This window comes from Paralichthys olivaceus, chromosome 8, assembly GCF_024713975.1.
Source record: "Paralichthys olivaceus isolate ysfri-2021 chromosome 8, ASM2471397v2, whole genome shotgun sequence".
Classification (NCBI taxonomy): domain Eukaryota; kingdom Metazoa; phylum Chordata; class Actinopteri; order Pleuronectiformes; family Paralichthyidae; genus Paralichthys; species Paralichthys olivaceus.
In genome coordinates, this window is record NC_091100.1 from 10,060,117 (window position 1) to 10,075,893 (window position 15,777).

The 15,777-nt window shown below is 39.1% G+C and overlaps 4 protein-coding genes across 7 annotated transcripts; all 4 read left to right on the forward strand.

The window, feature by feature from the left end:
* The first annotated feature begins 703 nt into the window (after positions 1-703).
* Positions 704-4,992, forward strand: LOC109637730 (solute carrier family 22 member 7-like). The gene is made up of 10 exons (XM_020100283.2): positions 704-1,474; positions 1,683-1,786; positions 2,134-2,288; positions 2,373-2,541; positions 2,623-2,746; positions 2,845-2,954; positions 3,761-3,975; positions 4,065-4,173; positions 4,285-4,491; positions 4,736-4,992. The coding sequence occupies exons 1-10, from the start codon at positions 1,094-1,096 to the stop codon at positions 4,767-4,769; spliced, it is 1,608 nt and encodes a 535-aa protein (XP_019955842.2). The 5' UTR covers positions 704-1,093; the 3' UTR covers positions 4,770-4,992.
* A 669-nt stretch (positions 4,993-5,661) lies between these two features.
* Positions 5,662-7,185, forward strand: LOC138411129 (solute carrier family 22 member 7-like). The gene is made up of 4 exons (XM_069530003.1): positions 5,662-6,221; positions 6,430-6,538; positions 6,752-6,958; positions 7,052-7,185. Exons 1-4 carry the CDS (start codon positions 5,771-5,773, stop codon positions 7,080-7,082), a joined length of 798 nt encoding a protein of 265 aa, XP_069386104.1. The 5' UTR covers positions 5,662-5,770; the 3' UTR covers positions 7,083-7,185.
* A 523-nt stretch (positions 7,186-7,708) lies between these two features.
* On the forward strand, positions 7,709-11,273 carry LOC138411128 (solute carrier family 22 member 7-like). Of its 4 annotated transcripts, none has more exons than XM_069529999.1 (9): positions 7,709-8,396; positions 8,514-8,617; positions 8,703-8,857; positions 8,962-9,130; positions 9,378-9,501; positions 9,668-9,777; positions 9,956-10,170; positions 10,269-10,377; positions 10,921-11,273. In XM_069529999.1, exons 1-9 carry the CDS (start codon positions 8,016-8,018, stop codon positions 11,132-11,134), a joined length of 1,581 nt encoding a protein of 526 aa, XP_069386100.1. In that variant the 5' UTR covers positions 7,709-8,015; the 3' UTR covers positions 11,135-11,273. The 4 variants fall into 4 exon arrangements, with proteins under 4 accessions (XP_069386100.1, XP_069386101.1, XP_069386103.1 ...); XM_069530000.1 differs by having other exon boundaries at positions 10,925-11,100; XM_069530002.1 differs by having other exon boundaries at positions 10,285-10,377; positions 10,925-11,061.
* Positions 11,274-12,182: 909 nt separating this feature from the next.
* Positions 12,183-15,532, forward strand: LOC109637731 (solute carrier family 22 member 7-like). The gene is made up of 9 exons (XM_020100284.2): positions 12,183-12,688; positions 12,806-12,909; positions 12,995-13,149; positions 13,254-13,422; positions 13,670-13,793; positions 13,960-14,069; positions 14,254-14,468; positions 14,567-14,675; positions 14,933-15,532. Exons 1-9 carry the CDS (start codon positions 12,308-12,310, stop codon positions 15,144-15,146), a joined length of 1,581 nt encoding a protein of 526 aa, XP_019955843.2. The 5' UTR covers positions 12,183-12,307; the 3' UTR covers positions 15,147-15,532.
* The last annotated feature ends 245 nt before the right edge of the window (positions 15,533-15,777 follow it).

Here is a 15,777-nt window from a genome sequence, read left to right on the forward strand (position 1 = left end):
GAAGTTATTCAAGTTTTATCTCAGATATTCAGCAAAGAAACGTTTAAAATATGAATAATTTTAAACAGAGCTTATTGTATTTGCTACGGCAGCAGCTCTACTGGTTCAGAAAACCGAGGATCGTGGGTAATAGCCATCATTTGATCAATCTTTGTTGCTCAGTCAAAGTTACAAAGTGTAATTTTCCCGGGTGTGTTGAAAACCTTTAATGCATCATCGAATACAGTTCTTCACACAGTATATGACAATATGCAGCATTAAATGGCATCAACATTTTAGAGTAAATGCTGCCACTTTGAACTGTCAAGACATCACAGTTGTTTTCCTGTATGTGGAGAAGTTAATCTCCGTTTGTTGAGACTACACAGCCTCTAAAAAGTATGAGCTAAAATCGTTTTTCATTTCTCACCACACCCTACTCCACCACATATTTGCTTTTGGTATTTGGCTCTTGAGCACTGTTCACATTCAAACCCATTTCGAAAGACTGAGAAAGTTGTCGTAATGGTTAACCTGGTGCTGGTAAATGTGTCTCCTGTAATGGAAATTTTTACATTTGTGAATGTTTAATTGCATGAGCAGACATGTATGTGGAGGACTTACCAAATGGTTCACCAAATTGTTTATCTGAAAGGGCAACCTTAAGGTTTACGATGGTGGCTTGAGAGACTTGAGTTTTATGGCCTCGAGAAACCAAATCTTTATGGTATCTCTTGGTATCTCTGATTGGGATCTCACACCTGGGGTCTCACAGGGGGGTCATCCACAGAACATGTAAACAAATGGACAGGATGTCTCCTCCACTGAGTGAAACTACAGGAGGGTAATGAATACCTTTGAATGCTTAGTGGGAGGGGGCTGAGAGTTATAAGAACACAGATTCTCCTGTGTTCTTTGCTCATTTGTGCATGTCATTCAGGTGATGTGTACTGATGAGTCCATCTGCGGATGGTGAATTAAACTTTCAGAAAGAAGTGTTTGACTTTGTGCTTGTTTCACAGAAATTGCCACCACACTCCTTTAGTCTCCTGTCATTCTATTCACATCACCGTTGCAGCATATTGCCTGTTGTCAACTCTCGCAGCACAGCAACATGAAATTTGACAACATTCTCTCAGACATCAATGGATTTGGAAGATTCCAAATCAAGCTGGTCTTGATTCAGGTCCTCTCTCGCATTACGTTGCCATGTCACTTTCTGCTGAACAACTTCATCGCGGCCACTCCTGCTCACCACTGCAACATCAGCGCTCTGGACGATGGAGACGTCTTCAGGAATTTAACTCTGCAGCAGAAGCTGGCTGTTGGTGTTCCAGCAGAGCAGGAAGGGACTCTGAGCTCCTGTCAGATGTTTTCTCAGGCCCAGTATCAACGTCTGTCAGGGTCGAACAGCAGCGAGGATGCTTTTACTGTTCAGTGTCGTAATGGATGGGTGTATGACAACAGCACCTATAAATCTACTGTGGTGACAGAGGTAAGCATCATCAAATAAACATGAGTTCCTCAAAGACCATAAACTTTTAATAAAGAATTCGATTTATACAAATGTTTTTAGTTTTTTTATGTGGTTGACATCGTAAAATACACTGAATATAATGCATGTAAAAATGCACAACACTATCTTGGAACAGTAAAAAAATGTAGGCTACATATTGTAATATTTTTTCAATATTTCTTTGCAGTGGGATCTCGTGTGCAGCAGAAAAGGGATGAACAAGGCAACAGCCACTGTTTTCTTCATCGGTGTTATGTTCGGAGCCCCTTTGTTTGGATTTCTCAGTGACAGGTTAGATTGTCAATGAAAACAAATTACAGTCTGTCCAAAGGGTCCCAAATGCTATGTTACAAACAATTCATGAGGTAAAAAAAAGATGAGATGAAACACGAGTAGAATATATAAGATTATGCATTTTAAATGCAGGACTTATGCATAATGTTTTTTTTCCTTGAATGATTTCACAATGAAATATTGAAAATAAACATAAAGTAGTTGGTAGTTATTTCAAGATGATTGAAGTAGATCATTAATCATTGACTGTATATATGTTGTATCCTGTTAATTTTGAATGGACATGCAGGTAATTTAACCCAAAGTTCTGATCATAACTCTCAACATCCTCTTTCCATGACCAGGTTTGGCCGTCGGCCGCTTCTGCTGGTGTCTTATGTGTCGTCCTTGACGTTTGCGGTGCTAAGTGCTTTCTCCACGTCGTATATAATGTTTGTCATCATGAGATTTTTTACAGGAATGTCGCTCGCAGGAATAAGCATCATCTCCATTGTTCTAAGTGAGTAGGTTTGTTTCTACTTTGTTTTAGTGTGGAGGAATCAAGGCTTTTGATTTGACATCTTCTCTGCTGTCATCTCTGCAGATGTGGAATGGTTCAGCATTAAATACAGAACCTTTTCTGGTATAATCATAAGTATGGACTGGACTATTGGGAACTGGCTTCTGGTTGGAATTGCATATAGTATAAATGAGTGGAGGATGCTGACTTTGGCTGTGACCTCACCCCTGATACTGTCTATCATTGCTTGGAGGTATCAAAACTTTATGTTCTACACTTTGCTCCATTCAAAGACAATGATGAAAAACTGAACTGGCCATGTGCATCACGTCAGGTGGCTTCCAGAGTCTGCAAGGTGGCTCTTGGCAAAGGGGAGGACAGACGAGGCTCATCGTTACATCATGCAATGTGCCGAGATGAACAACAGAACCAAATGTATGGCCAGCATCACACCAATGGTACAGTCCAACATTGTTTTTACTTTACTCAGCGGCCAACCTTCAGTAAATTAAGAAGAAAGATGTGTTTGAACCCATTTCTTTGTGCTCTCTCACAGACACTACTGGAATCTGCCAAAACTGAAACTGCGGACAGGAAGTACACGTTTTTGGATCTTTTCAGGACTCCAAATATTAGGAAACTTGCTATTTGCTCAGGGATTGTATGGTGAGTGAGAGTTTCATGTAACAGATTACAGAAACTATTTCAAAGCTCAGGAAATACCTCTGCTAATGTCTCACATTTGATAAGTATGTTAGTAACTGGGAGAGGATTACGTTGGTGTGGCCTTGAGACTGGAATGTGGACAACAACCAATTACACTGGATCTGCTCAAAGTTTAAAACTAAGCTGACCTGTGTCATCTCAACTCGTCCTTAAGTCACCCTGTTCTTTCCGTTTGTTGACCTGTGACCTTTGACTGTTTGCGAGTTGGAGCATTTTTTAACTTTGGAATGAATCGGATTAGCTAATAGCTTTCTTGCTCCACTTTTAGTGCTTAGACATGAAAAGTGTTAAATAAACATATTTCCCAAATAGAAAACTATTCTTCTGAAGTAAGTATAGATTAGCCTTTGCATGTGACCTAAGTAATGTAATATTTGTTTGTAAGTTGGGACAATGTATTTTAAAAAGCACAATTTCCTTTCTATTCAGGTAAAGCTTTTTCATATATTGAAATAACTAATTGATTTGACATATGTGTGACATGACAACATGAACACTTTATAGTCCACACCACTGATTGATATTTCTAAAATACAAAATAATAATAATATAACACAATATGATATGAAATCAAAAGATGATGGAGGATACTTAAAGTACTCACAGTAACATTACATTCTCAAGACATTTTAATAGTCATTATCATTCCTCTACGTTGCAACAATAACTGACAATGCATTGTTATAGCAAGGCTAAACTCACTGCTCTCTGTAATCAGCCACGTTTTTGTTTGTTTTGTTTTTTAGGTTTGGAGTTGCATTCACATACTATGGGATAACTCTAAATATCACTGGCTTTGGACTAAACCCATATCTCACGCAGTTAATATTTGCATCCATTGAAATGCCGATGAAGATTGGTGTGTATTTCTTCTTGGAGAAAATTGGTAGAAGACCTGGCGAGGTGGGGACTTTGCTGTTGACCGGAGTTTGTCTCTTCATCAACATGTTTGTTGCAAAAGGTCAGTTTTGTTTTCTAATCAGTCATGTAATTTCAGTGAATTCTCATTTTTCATCAATATTCATGATATTTCTAAACATTTTCTGTCAGATAAATGGGTCACTCGAACTGTGATAGCCGTCCTTGGAAAAGCCCTGTCAGAGGCCTCGTTCACAATCATTTTCCTCTACACAACTGAACTCTATCCTACAGTCGTACGGTCAGTCAACAACAGACTCATTTACTTCCTTTGACCACAGACAATGATCTTCTGTTTTGTTTGCTGCACACATACAAGATTTCATTTAACCACAGGACTTTGATCTTTCAGGCAGAATGGTTTAGGCTACACCTCGTTTTTGGCACGGCTCGGCGTGTCCATTTCCCCGCTTATCATGCTTTTGGAGGACGTGTGGCATCTCCTCCCACCGGCTGCTTACTCGGCAGTGGCAGTTGGGTCTGGTTTAGTGGCTTCACTCCTGCCTGAAACATTAAACGCCCGACTGCCGGAGTTCATTGAAGACATTGAGAAACCCAGGTAAGGAGGATTTTAAAGGAAAATCACATATACTTCAATATTAAAGCTATAGTAAAGAATTACCTAGATCAATGAGCTTCACTGCTAAAGAATAACTCCATACCCTATTTAAAGTTTAACATGCATAGTTTTGCATTTACATAACATCTTCTGGAATCATTTATGTGATTTAATAATTTGCTGGTGTCAGCTCTGTAACCCAGGCATGATAAAATGACTAACTTTTGTTTTACCTGTATTGTAGGGTACACTCAACAACGAGGAAGGAGATTCAATAAAACATTTCATGTTGTTATACAATACAAAATGGTAATGTACTAAATTGGAACTACTGAGGATGAGTTGAATAATATTGACACAGTGACATTGTGGAAGAGCTCAATAAAGACTTAAACCAACAGTTTGTCAAGAGTCAACATGACCAACATGTGTACATGATGTGCTGTACTGTGAAAGTAAAGCAATAAAATAAAATAAAATAAACAAAAGTGTAACTGTAAATGTACTTGTACAAATCAGTTATTGGTTTTATTGTGTTTTATTTTGTGTAACACTTGATGGTTACCAATGTGGGTTTTCTCGTGTGTGTGTGTGTGTGTGTGTGTGTGCGTGGGAGCCCCCTCCACAATTGAATTTAAATATTTAATGGTTGGGATTTGCAGAAATTAAGGATTTAACATTGAATGTACAGACCTTATTTAGGAGCCCAGAGTTTGAACACCAAGGATGAGGACACATGTTTTGAACAGTGCATTGCATTGCAACATAAATACAGAACATACAGAAGTCCTCATAAATGACCAAGTAATGTAAAAAGCAAGCATTCAAAGTTCAATACTTCTATGTGAAAAACTAAGTTCAGTTCATTCTGACCACACGCTGTGGAAGGGAAGTTTTGAAGTTGAAAGTATATACAGGAATAGAGGTTCTAATTTTGCTGTTTGGGACTTGTATCAACATACTGGTGATGTATACAGAAGAAGCAGGTAAAGATTATGAATGGTTGGTGTTGGATGGATGGATGCCTGTTATGCACAATATGTTGTACTGTTGGAATAAACACTTGAACGTGAGTTGTCTGACTGAAATGACATTATATTACTGATTCATCAATTTGGTCCGAAGTGTGACAACAATTTTCTTCTTATGGATGCATATAGTATCTACAGGCCTTAGCAAATTATTTATTTAGAAAAATATTGTACTTACTATTTTTACACACAGCACACTAACATAGGTGACCATTAACTAGCAACAAGTACCAGTACGCAAAAGGCCAATGTCTCACTTTCAAACTTCTCTGCTTTGTGAAACTTTCTATTATTTTCAGAGCTGCGTTGTGTCACTTATTTTAAAAATGAAGTTTGAGAATGTGCTGGCAGAGGTAGACGGCTTCGGGAAATTCCAGATATGGATGATCCTCATGATGGTGATTCCACGTGTGACTTTGCCTTTTCACTTTCTGCTGAACAACTTCATCGCGGTCGTGCCTTCACACCGCTGCGACATCAGCTCACTGGATGACGGAGGGATCTTTGGGAATTTGTCCCAGACAGAGAAGCTTGTTGTTGGTGTTCCAGTGCAGGAGGATGGGACTCCGAGCTCCTGTCAGATGTTCACAGAGCTTCAGTATCATCTTCTGCTCAACTCCTCCAACGTTACCGACCTTCCCACAGTGTCATGCCAGAATGGATGGGTGTACGATTTCTGCAATATGTTTATACCTCAAGGTAAATGATCCATTCTGGTGAGTCTCTTTACTGAGAGACCAACGTTATGGTGCCTCTTCTTTTACTACTGCAACAAAAACAGATGACACTTAAAACCGGAAATTACTTCATGCTGGGAGATGCCAGTTTTTTCAAATTCTGCGCATGTTGGTTTTAAATGTTATAGAAAGATGACTTAAAATTACTTTTGATAACTTTTTCTTTTCAGCGATGGGGCTGTATCGGACAGTTGTAGGAGCTTTGGGCAAGATGTTTGCAGAGGCAGCTTTTACGACTGCATTTCTGTACACAACAGAGCTGTACCCCACAGTCCTCAGGTCACTATAGAGCTTATATTTCAAACGTGCAAACATAATTATCCAGAGGCCTTTTCTAAGAGGCACGTTGACTGAGATATTTGAAGAAAAAACAATGCTTGACATCCAGAATCATGTCATCGTAATAATCAGTGTTTAAAGCAGTTGCAGTTGAATTGTGAATCAGATATTCTTCTTCTGTGGTCAGACGTGATGCTTTCTTCTGTTGCACAGACAAAATGGATTGGGCTACAGCTCCTTCATGGCACGTTTGGGCGTGTCTGTGTCCCCGATGATCTTGCTTCTGGAAGAAGTGTGGCTCCCTCTCCCAAGTACTGTTTTCTTCCTGGTGGCTTTCACTGCAGGTTTTTCAGCTTTGTTTCTTCCTGAGACAAAAAACATCAGTCTACCAGAGACTGTTGAGGATGTGGAGCAGATGAGGTACTGGTCCCAATTTTATTCTCACTTTGCATCCAGACATTCACAGTGAGCGATGAAAGTAAAATGAAAAAAATGTTTGTGTGTGTGTTTCAGAAGGCGCTCAATCTCCACGTCCAATGAGTAATCACTACATTAAAGGTTTTCTTCATTTCAACTGAAAGACCAGTATGAACACGAGACGTGGAAACAAGTTGTAAAAACACTGACAAATGAGTTTGTTAGCAAACAGTTGCCTGATCTGATGTAACAATTCAATGAGTCATGTTTGTTTGTTGCCACCAGGCAAATGTTTGCTGTCTTTTAAATTTAGTCTCAACCTACCAAGTATGCACAGCCAAATATTATGCATTGTTACATTTTACTTTTTTATTTCATTGTTTCGATTTGAGTCTGTTTCAAATTACATACTATGAAGGATGTCTGTAGAAGCAGCTTTTGCAATTTCAATTTTGAAAAATAAGGCGAGGCCATAAAAGAACACTGAACTTAAGTGACAAACTGTGACTAAGTCTTGACCTTTTTACTAAACATTTAAACAAATGCATTACTGCCCCATCACTGATTTATGGTTTCTTTTTATGATGTAATGCAATTAAATAAAAGATTATTCCTGTTTTAATTATTACCGCTAATGCTTCACAATCCCACAATTCCATCTCAATTACAATAAATGTATTATTATTTGTATGGCACCCAGTCGCAACATACATTATTTCAAGGCACTTTACATACTATAATAATATAGAGAAACCCAACACTTCTCACGTCAAGCAAGTGTTTGTGACTCTGCAGAGAAAACAAGAAAAAGCAGAAAGTGGGCGGCCTTCTACCTCAACCGGTAAGAGAAGAGATATGGGAGGGAGAGGAGAGAGAGAGACAAGGAACAGTTGTGTAACAGACTGAAATTATTTAAAGTCAAGTATTCACCTTTCTTAAGTTAAATAATGCAGCTCTTGGGAAAGTCAAATGCCAAAGGTTGTGGTTCTTTTGTTATGTTCTAGGACAGTTTTCTTTTTCCGACCTGAAAGGAAAACATTTTACACCACGAGAGGCCACAATGAGGTTTGAGAACATCCTCACTGACATCAATGGATTTGGAAGATTTCAGATAACAATCATTGCAATCAGCTTCCTCGGCCGCTTCACGCTGCCCTGCCACTTCATGCTGAACAACTTCATAGCAGCTGTGCCCTCTCACCACTGTGACATCAGCTCGCTGGATGACGGAGGTATTTTTAGGAATTTGTCGCAGGCAGAGAAACTTATTGTTGGTGTTCCGGTCCAGGAGGATGGGACTCCGAGCTCCTGTCAGATGTTCACAGAGCCGCAGTATCATCTGTTGCGCAACTCCTCCAACGTTGCCGACCTTCCCACAGTGTCATGCCAGAATGGATGGGTGTACGATCACAGCACCTTCAAATCTACTATTACCTCACAGGTAGACTACTTTACACTCTACTACAAATCACAAAGGAAACATGTACTTTGTCTTTACAATGAATTACTTTTGTTCAAGTAACAGACCTAACTTGTCATTTCTTCTATTTGTTTTAAGTGGGACCTGGTATGTGACAGAAGAGGTAAAAACAAGGCGACTGCTACCATCTTCTTTATTGGGGTGATGTTTGGAGCTCTGACTTTTGGAGGTTTGAGTGACAGGTATCATTCAGCTTAAAAGCTAAAATGTGAACCTTTACCACCCGATCAGAAACACAACATTTTGAGACCTCGTGATTTTCCACAGGTTTGGCCGCAGGATCATGCTGCTGGTGTCCTACGTGTTTGCGATGCTGTTTGCTGTCACGAGTGCTTTTTCTTCATCCTATGTGATGTTCGCTGTGCTGAGGTTCTTCACGGGATTCAGCATCACTGGCATCATCCTTGTCTCAACAGCCATCAGTAAATCATTTCTGATGCGACTAAAGCAGATATATAGAAAATAAATAGTCTTAATACTGAAGGTTGTGACATGATCCCTATGATGAGGTGTTTTTTCTTCACAGGCGTGGAGTGGGTGGATGTTGAGCACAGAAAACTGGTGGGAGTGGTGGACAGCTTATCTTGGACCTTTGGAAACATATTGTTTGCAGCTATCGGCTACTTTGTGACTGACTGGCGTTGGCTTGTTGTTAGCGTCACATCTCCTCTAATCGCGGCCATTGTCAGCTGGAGGTATGAATCTAAGACTGAGGTCTTTCAGCCGTTATTCGGAGAGACTGTGACTGGTTAATGTTTAAGTGACATGTACCCATGTATGGATATCAAGTTGAACATTGGAAAAACAAAAGCTTTTATCCTTCACCTGTACCCCACAGACTGATGAACCAGTCATTTAAAGTGTATGTTTTTATAAAACATGCAATGGAAGTTATTACTGTGTCATACATTATGACTAAAAGACCTTTTTCTTCAACATTAGGTGGATGCCAGAGTCGGCCAGGTGGCTCATTGCTAATGGAAAGCTGGAGCAAGCGCAGGTCTATCTGAAAAGATGTGCCACAGTGAACCAAAGGGAGAAGCTGATTCACTCACTTAAAACAGAGGTTGGCAAATTGAATATGTGTATCCAAGAGACAGTGATCTAGGAAACAATTATGGGCTTAAGGTTTAAAAAATAACAAAATCATTTTTCCTGATAGAAAATGTCTTCAGTATCGTCCTGATAATCATATTGTGGTTTGACAAATAACACGGCTTTGTTTGTTTTAGACACTTTCAACGATTGTGGTGACAGAGAAAAGAAATCGAACATATTCCTACATTGATCTGATACGAACACCCAAGATGAGGAAACTGGTCCTCAGTACTGGCATAGTGTGGTCTGTATTCAAATGACCATTTAGCCCAGTTGTGTTACTTTGAAAAGTATTTGATCTATTGTTTCTAATACAGGGTTAGTTTTTTAAAATGAAAAATTGTGACTGTATATCAACAGACTGTTATATTTTCATGTTATATATTACAGATATCATGAGTTTCCATTTTCTCTACCTCTAGGTTTTGTGTAGCAACTACACTTTACGGTATCAGCTTCAACATCACAGGCTTCAAGCTCAATATCTACCTGACTCAGTTCACCTATGCTGTTATTGAGATCCCAGCCAAACTATGCGTCTACTATTTACTGGATAAGATAGGCAGGAGATGCACAGAGGTGGGATCTCTACTGATGGTCGCTGCCTGTCTAGGAATCAACATCATGGTACCTAAAGGTAGCCTTCATTTCTACAGATCTACTGTACATCTATAGCACAGTGTACGGAAATATATAAGGAATTAAAAGCTCCTTAAAGTGAAGCTTTTCTCTCAGATATGTCCGTCTTCAGAACAGTGGTGGCAGTCGTTGGAAAAGGGTTTTCTTCAGCATCCTTTTCAACAATTGTGCTCTACAGCTCTGAGCTCTATCCCACTGTTTTGAGGTAACCATATTTCTTTTTCATTTTTGTCTCTAGAACGTTAAAAAAACATTTTCAGATCTGTAACATACTGCATATATACTGTGCTATCCCACAGATTGTTGGCAGGATAATTTAAAAACTACTACACCAAATTCCACAAAACTTGGAAGAGGGATAGGGTCTCTGCCTGGGAAGAGTACATTAGATTTTGGATTGTATCCAGTTGTTATTTTTTTATCTTTCTTTAAAGTAACACTATGTAACTTTTACTGAGTGACAGCGCCTTCTCAATTGTCCTTCTAGCTAAGTGGTTTTAATGTGGAGAAAGAAAACAGATCATCAATCTGTTGCTGAACTGAACTGAAACACTTGAACAGTATATATTACCCATGAACCCCAGCTTCCTGAACCAGAGGAGCTCCCACTCTATCAAATACACCAAATTATATTTGGAATTCTTCATATTTTAAAGGTTTTCTCTGGTTATTAATTAGCTGATCTTCATTTTGAAATTGCTGGACCTGACTCTGATAATCTAACTCCAGTTATGAATGTTCCTTTTAGACAGAATGGGATGGGCTACAACTCCTTCATGGCTCGACTTGGTGTAGCTGTGGCTCCTTTCACCCTCTTACTGGATGACGTCTGGAGGGATCTGCCACAAGTTGTCCTGTGCTCTGCGGCTGTACTCGGGGCAATAGTGGCAAGAACACTGGCAGAGACACGCAACAAGTGCCTGGCAGAGACCATAGAGGACATAGAAGGCAGCAGTAGTTAAAACCCACCAGCATGAGAGATTATTCAGTCAAACAAAGGTCTTTTACATTCTGATCTTTGTGAATTGTTTAAAATGCAGTTTCCTTGAGTCCTCTGGCAGTGGCTGCAGGTTTTGGTTCAAACCCGGCTGTTTGCTGAATGTCTTCCCTGCTCGCTCTCTCTTTCCCTTTCACATTTGATTCTGTCCTGGGTAAAAGTTAAATGCCCAGAAAATATCTTTTAATAAAAAGGTTTGAATAAAAAATGGATTGATTTGAATGATGGCTGGTCAGGTAAGAGGGGAAACCTCTATCACATAGATCCTCGGACTGTCCAAGAGCAGGTTTAACCCAGTAACCTGTAAAGTAAAATTATCGATTATTTCAATAAATCAAGAAACAAAACTTGGATGACTTTATTTCATTTGCTCTTCCTATTATTTTTTTTACTGAGGTTTAAAAATGGTATGTTAAAAGATAAATAATATAGTGAAACACAGTAGGAAAAACCTTATACAATAATGTACATTTAACTTTTTAATTTTATTGTTTCAATTTGAGTCTGTTTCAAATTACATACTATGAAGGATGTCTGTAGAAGCAGCTTTTGCAATTTCAATTTTGAAAATATAAGGTGAGGCCATAAAAGAACATTGAACTTAAGTGACAAACTGTGACTAAGTCTTGACCTTTTTACTAAACATTTAAACAAATGCATTACTGCCCCTATCACTGATTTATGGTTTCTTTTTATGATGTAATGCAATTAAATAAAAGATTATTCCTGTTTTAATTATTACCTCTAATGCTTCACAATCCCACAATTCCATCTCAATTACAATAAATGTATTATTATTTGTATGGCACCCAGTCGCAACATACATTACTTCAAGGCACTTTACATCCTATAATAATATAGAGAAACCCAACACTTCTCACGTCAAGCAAGTGTTTGTGACTCTGCAGAGAAAACAAGAAAAAGCAGTGGTCAGAGGAGAGAGAGAGAGACCAGCAACAGTTGTGTAACGTGTAACATTTTAGTAGTTAAGGGAGGTAAAATATTCACCTTTCTTAACTTAAATAATGCAGCTCTTGGGAAAGTCAAATTCCAAAGGTTGTGGTTTTTTTGTTATGTTCTAGGACAGTTTTCTTTTTCCGACCTGAAAGGAAGACATTTTACACCACGAGAGGCCACAATGAGGTTTGAGAACATCCTCACTGACATCAATGGATTTGGAAGATTTCAGATAACAATCATTGCAATCAGCTTCCTCGGCCGCTTCACGCTGCCCTGCCACTTCATGCTGAACAACTTCATAGCAGCTGTGCCCTCTCACCACTGTGACATCAGCTCGCTGGATGACGGAGGTATTTTTAGGAATTTGTCGCAGGCAGAGAAACTTATTGTTGGTGTTCCGGTCCAGGAGGATGGGACTCCAAGCTCCTGTCAGATGTTCACAGACCCGCAGTATCATCTGTTGCGCAACTCCTCCAACGTTGCCGACCTTCCCACAGTGTCATGCCAGAATGGATGGGTGTACGATCACAGCACCTTCAAATCTACTATTACCTCACAGGTAGACTACTTTACACTCTACTACAAATCACAAAGGAAACATGTACTTTGTCTTTACAATGAATTACTTTTGTTCAAGGAACAGACTTAACTTGTCATTTCTTCTATTTGTTTTAAGTGGGACCTGGTATGTGACAGAAGAAGTAAAAACAAGGCGACTGCTACCATCTTCTTTATTGGGGTGATGTTTGGAGCTCTGACTTTTGGAGGTTTGAGTGACAGGTATCATTCAGCTTAAAAGCTAAAATGTGAACCTTTACCACCCGATCAGAAACACAACATTTTGAGACCTCGTGATTTTCCACAGGTTTGGCCGCAGGATCATGCTGCTGGTGTCCTACGTGTTTGCGATGCTGTTTGCTGTCACGAGTGCTTTTTCTTCATCCTATGTGATGTTCGCTGTGCTGAGGTTCTTCACGGGATTCAGCATCACTGGCATCATCCTTGTCTCAACAGCCATCAGTAAATCATTTCTGATGCGACTAAAGCAGATATATAGAAAATAAATAGTCTTAATACTGAAGGTTGTGACATGATCCCTATGATGAGGTGTTTTTTCTTCACAGGCGTGGAGTGGGTGGATGTTGAGCACAGAAAACTGGTGGGAGTGGTGGACAGCTTATCTTGGACCTTTGGAAACATATTGTTTGCAGCTATCGGCTACTTTGTGACTGACTGGCGTTGGCTTGTTGTTAGCGTCACATCTCCTCTAATCGTGGCCATTGTCAGCTGGAGGTATGAATCTAAGACTGAGGTCTTTCAGCCGTTATTCGGAGAGACTGTGACTGGTTAATGTTTAAGTGACATGTACCCATGTATGGATATCAAGTTGAACATTGGAAAAACAAAAGCTTTTATCCTTCACCTGTACCCCACAGACTGATGAACCAGTCATTTAAAGTGTATGTTTTTATAAAACATGCAATGGAAGTTATTACTGTGTCATACATTATGACTAAAAGACCTTTTTCTTCAACATTAGGTGGATGCCAGAGTCGGCCAGGTGGCTCATTGCTAATGGAAAGCTGGAGCAAGCGCAGGTCTATCTGAAAAGATGTGCCACAGTGAACCAAAGGGAGAAGCTGATTCACTCACTTAAAACAGAGGTTGGCAAATTGAATATGTGTATCCAAGAGACAGTGATCTAGGAAACAATTATGGGCTTAAGGTTTAAAAAATAACAAAATCATTTTTCCTGATAGAAAATGTCTTCAGTATCGTCCTGATAATCATATTGTGGTTTGACAAATAACACGGCTTTGTTTGTTTTAGACACTTTCAACGATTGTGGTGACAGAGAAAAGAAATCGAACATATTCCTACATTGATCTGATACGAACACCCAAGATGAGGAAACTGGTCCTCAGTACTGGCATAGTGTGGTCTGTATTCAAATGACCATTTAGCCCAGTTGTGTTACTTTGAAAAGTATTTGATCTATTGTTTCTAATACAGGGTTAGTTTTTTTTAAAAACATTGAAAAATTGTGACTGTATATCAACAGACTGCTATATGTTCATGTTATATAATACAGATATCATGAGTTTCCATTTTCTCTACCTCTAGGTTTTGTGTAGCAATTACATTTTACGGTATCAGCTTCAACATCACAGGCTTCAAGCTCAATATCTACCTGACTCAGTTCACCTATGCTGTTATTGAGATCCCAGCCAAACTATGCGTCTACTATTTACTGGATAAGATAGGCAGGAGATGCACAGAGGTGGGATCTCTACTGATGGTCGCTGCCTGTCTAGGAATCAACATCATGGTACCTAAAGGTAGCCTTCATTTCTACAGATCTACTGTACATCTATAGCACAGTGTACGGAAATATATAAGGAATTAAAAGCTCCTTAAAGTGAAGCTTTTCTCTCAGATATGTCCGTCTTCAGAACAGTGGTGGCAGTCGTTGGAAAAGGGTTTTCTTCAGCATCCTTTTCAACAATTGTGCTCTACAGCTCTGAGCTCTATCCCACTGTTTTGAGGTAACTATATTTCTTTTTCATTTTTGTCTCTAGAACGTTAAAAAACATTTTCAGATCTGTAACATACTGCATATATACTGTGCTATCCCAACACTGATCTCCAGCTTCCTACTCCCACTCTATCAAATAGACCAGATTCTAGTTGGAATTCTTCATATTTTAAAGGTTTTCTCTGGTTATTAATTAGCTGATCTTCATTTTGAAATTGCTGGACCTGACTCTGATAATCTAACTCCAGTTATGAATGTTCCTTTTAGACAGAATGGGATGGGCTACAACTCCTCCATGGCTCGAGTTGGTGTAGCTGTGACTCCTTTCATCCTCTTACTGGATGACGTCTGGAGGGATCTGCCACAAGTCGTCCTGTGCTCTGCGGCTGTACTTGGGGCAATAGTGGCAAGAACACTGGCAGAGACACGCAACAAGTGCCTGGCAGAGACCATAGAGGACATAGAAGGCAGCAGTAGTTAAAACCCACCAGCATGAGAGATTATTCAGTCAAACAAAGGTCTTTTACGTTCTGATCTTTGTGAATTGTTTAAAATACAGTTTCCTTGAGTCTTCTGGCAGCGGCTGAAGGTTTTGTTCAAACCCGGCTGTTTGCTGAATGTCTTCCCTGCTCGCTCTCTCTTTCCCTTTCACATTTGATTCTGTCCTGGGTAAAAGTTAAATGCCAAGAAAATATCTTTTAATAAAAAGGTTTGAATAAAAAGATGGATTGATTTGAATGATGGCTGGGCAGGTAAGAGGGGAAACCTCTATCACATAGATCCTCGGACTGTCCAAGAGCAGGTTTAACCCAGTAACCTGTAAAGTTAAATTATCGATTATTTCAATAAATCAAGAAACAAAACTTGGATGACTTTCTTCAATTTGCTCTTCCTATTATTTTTTGAACTAAGGTTTAAAAATGGTATATTAAAAGATAAATAATAATATAGTGAAACACAGTAGGAAAAACCTTATTAAATACTATACATGATAAATTTCGTCTAGCCTAGTCTATAGTCTTATAATCTAATGTCTGTATTCTATTTATGCAAAATGAGAAGTTACTTTATCTGTGAATTATAAACATGCACATTTTTGACAAAAATCACGT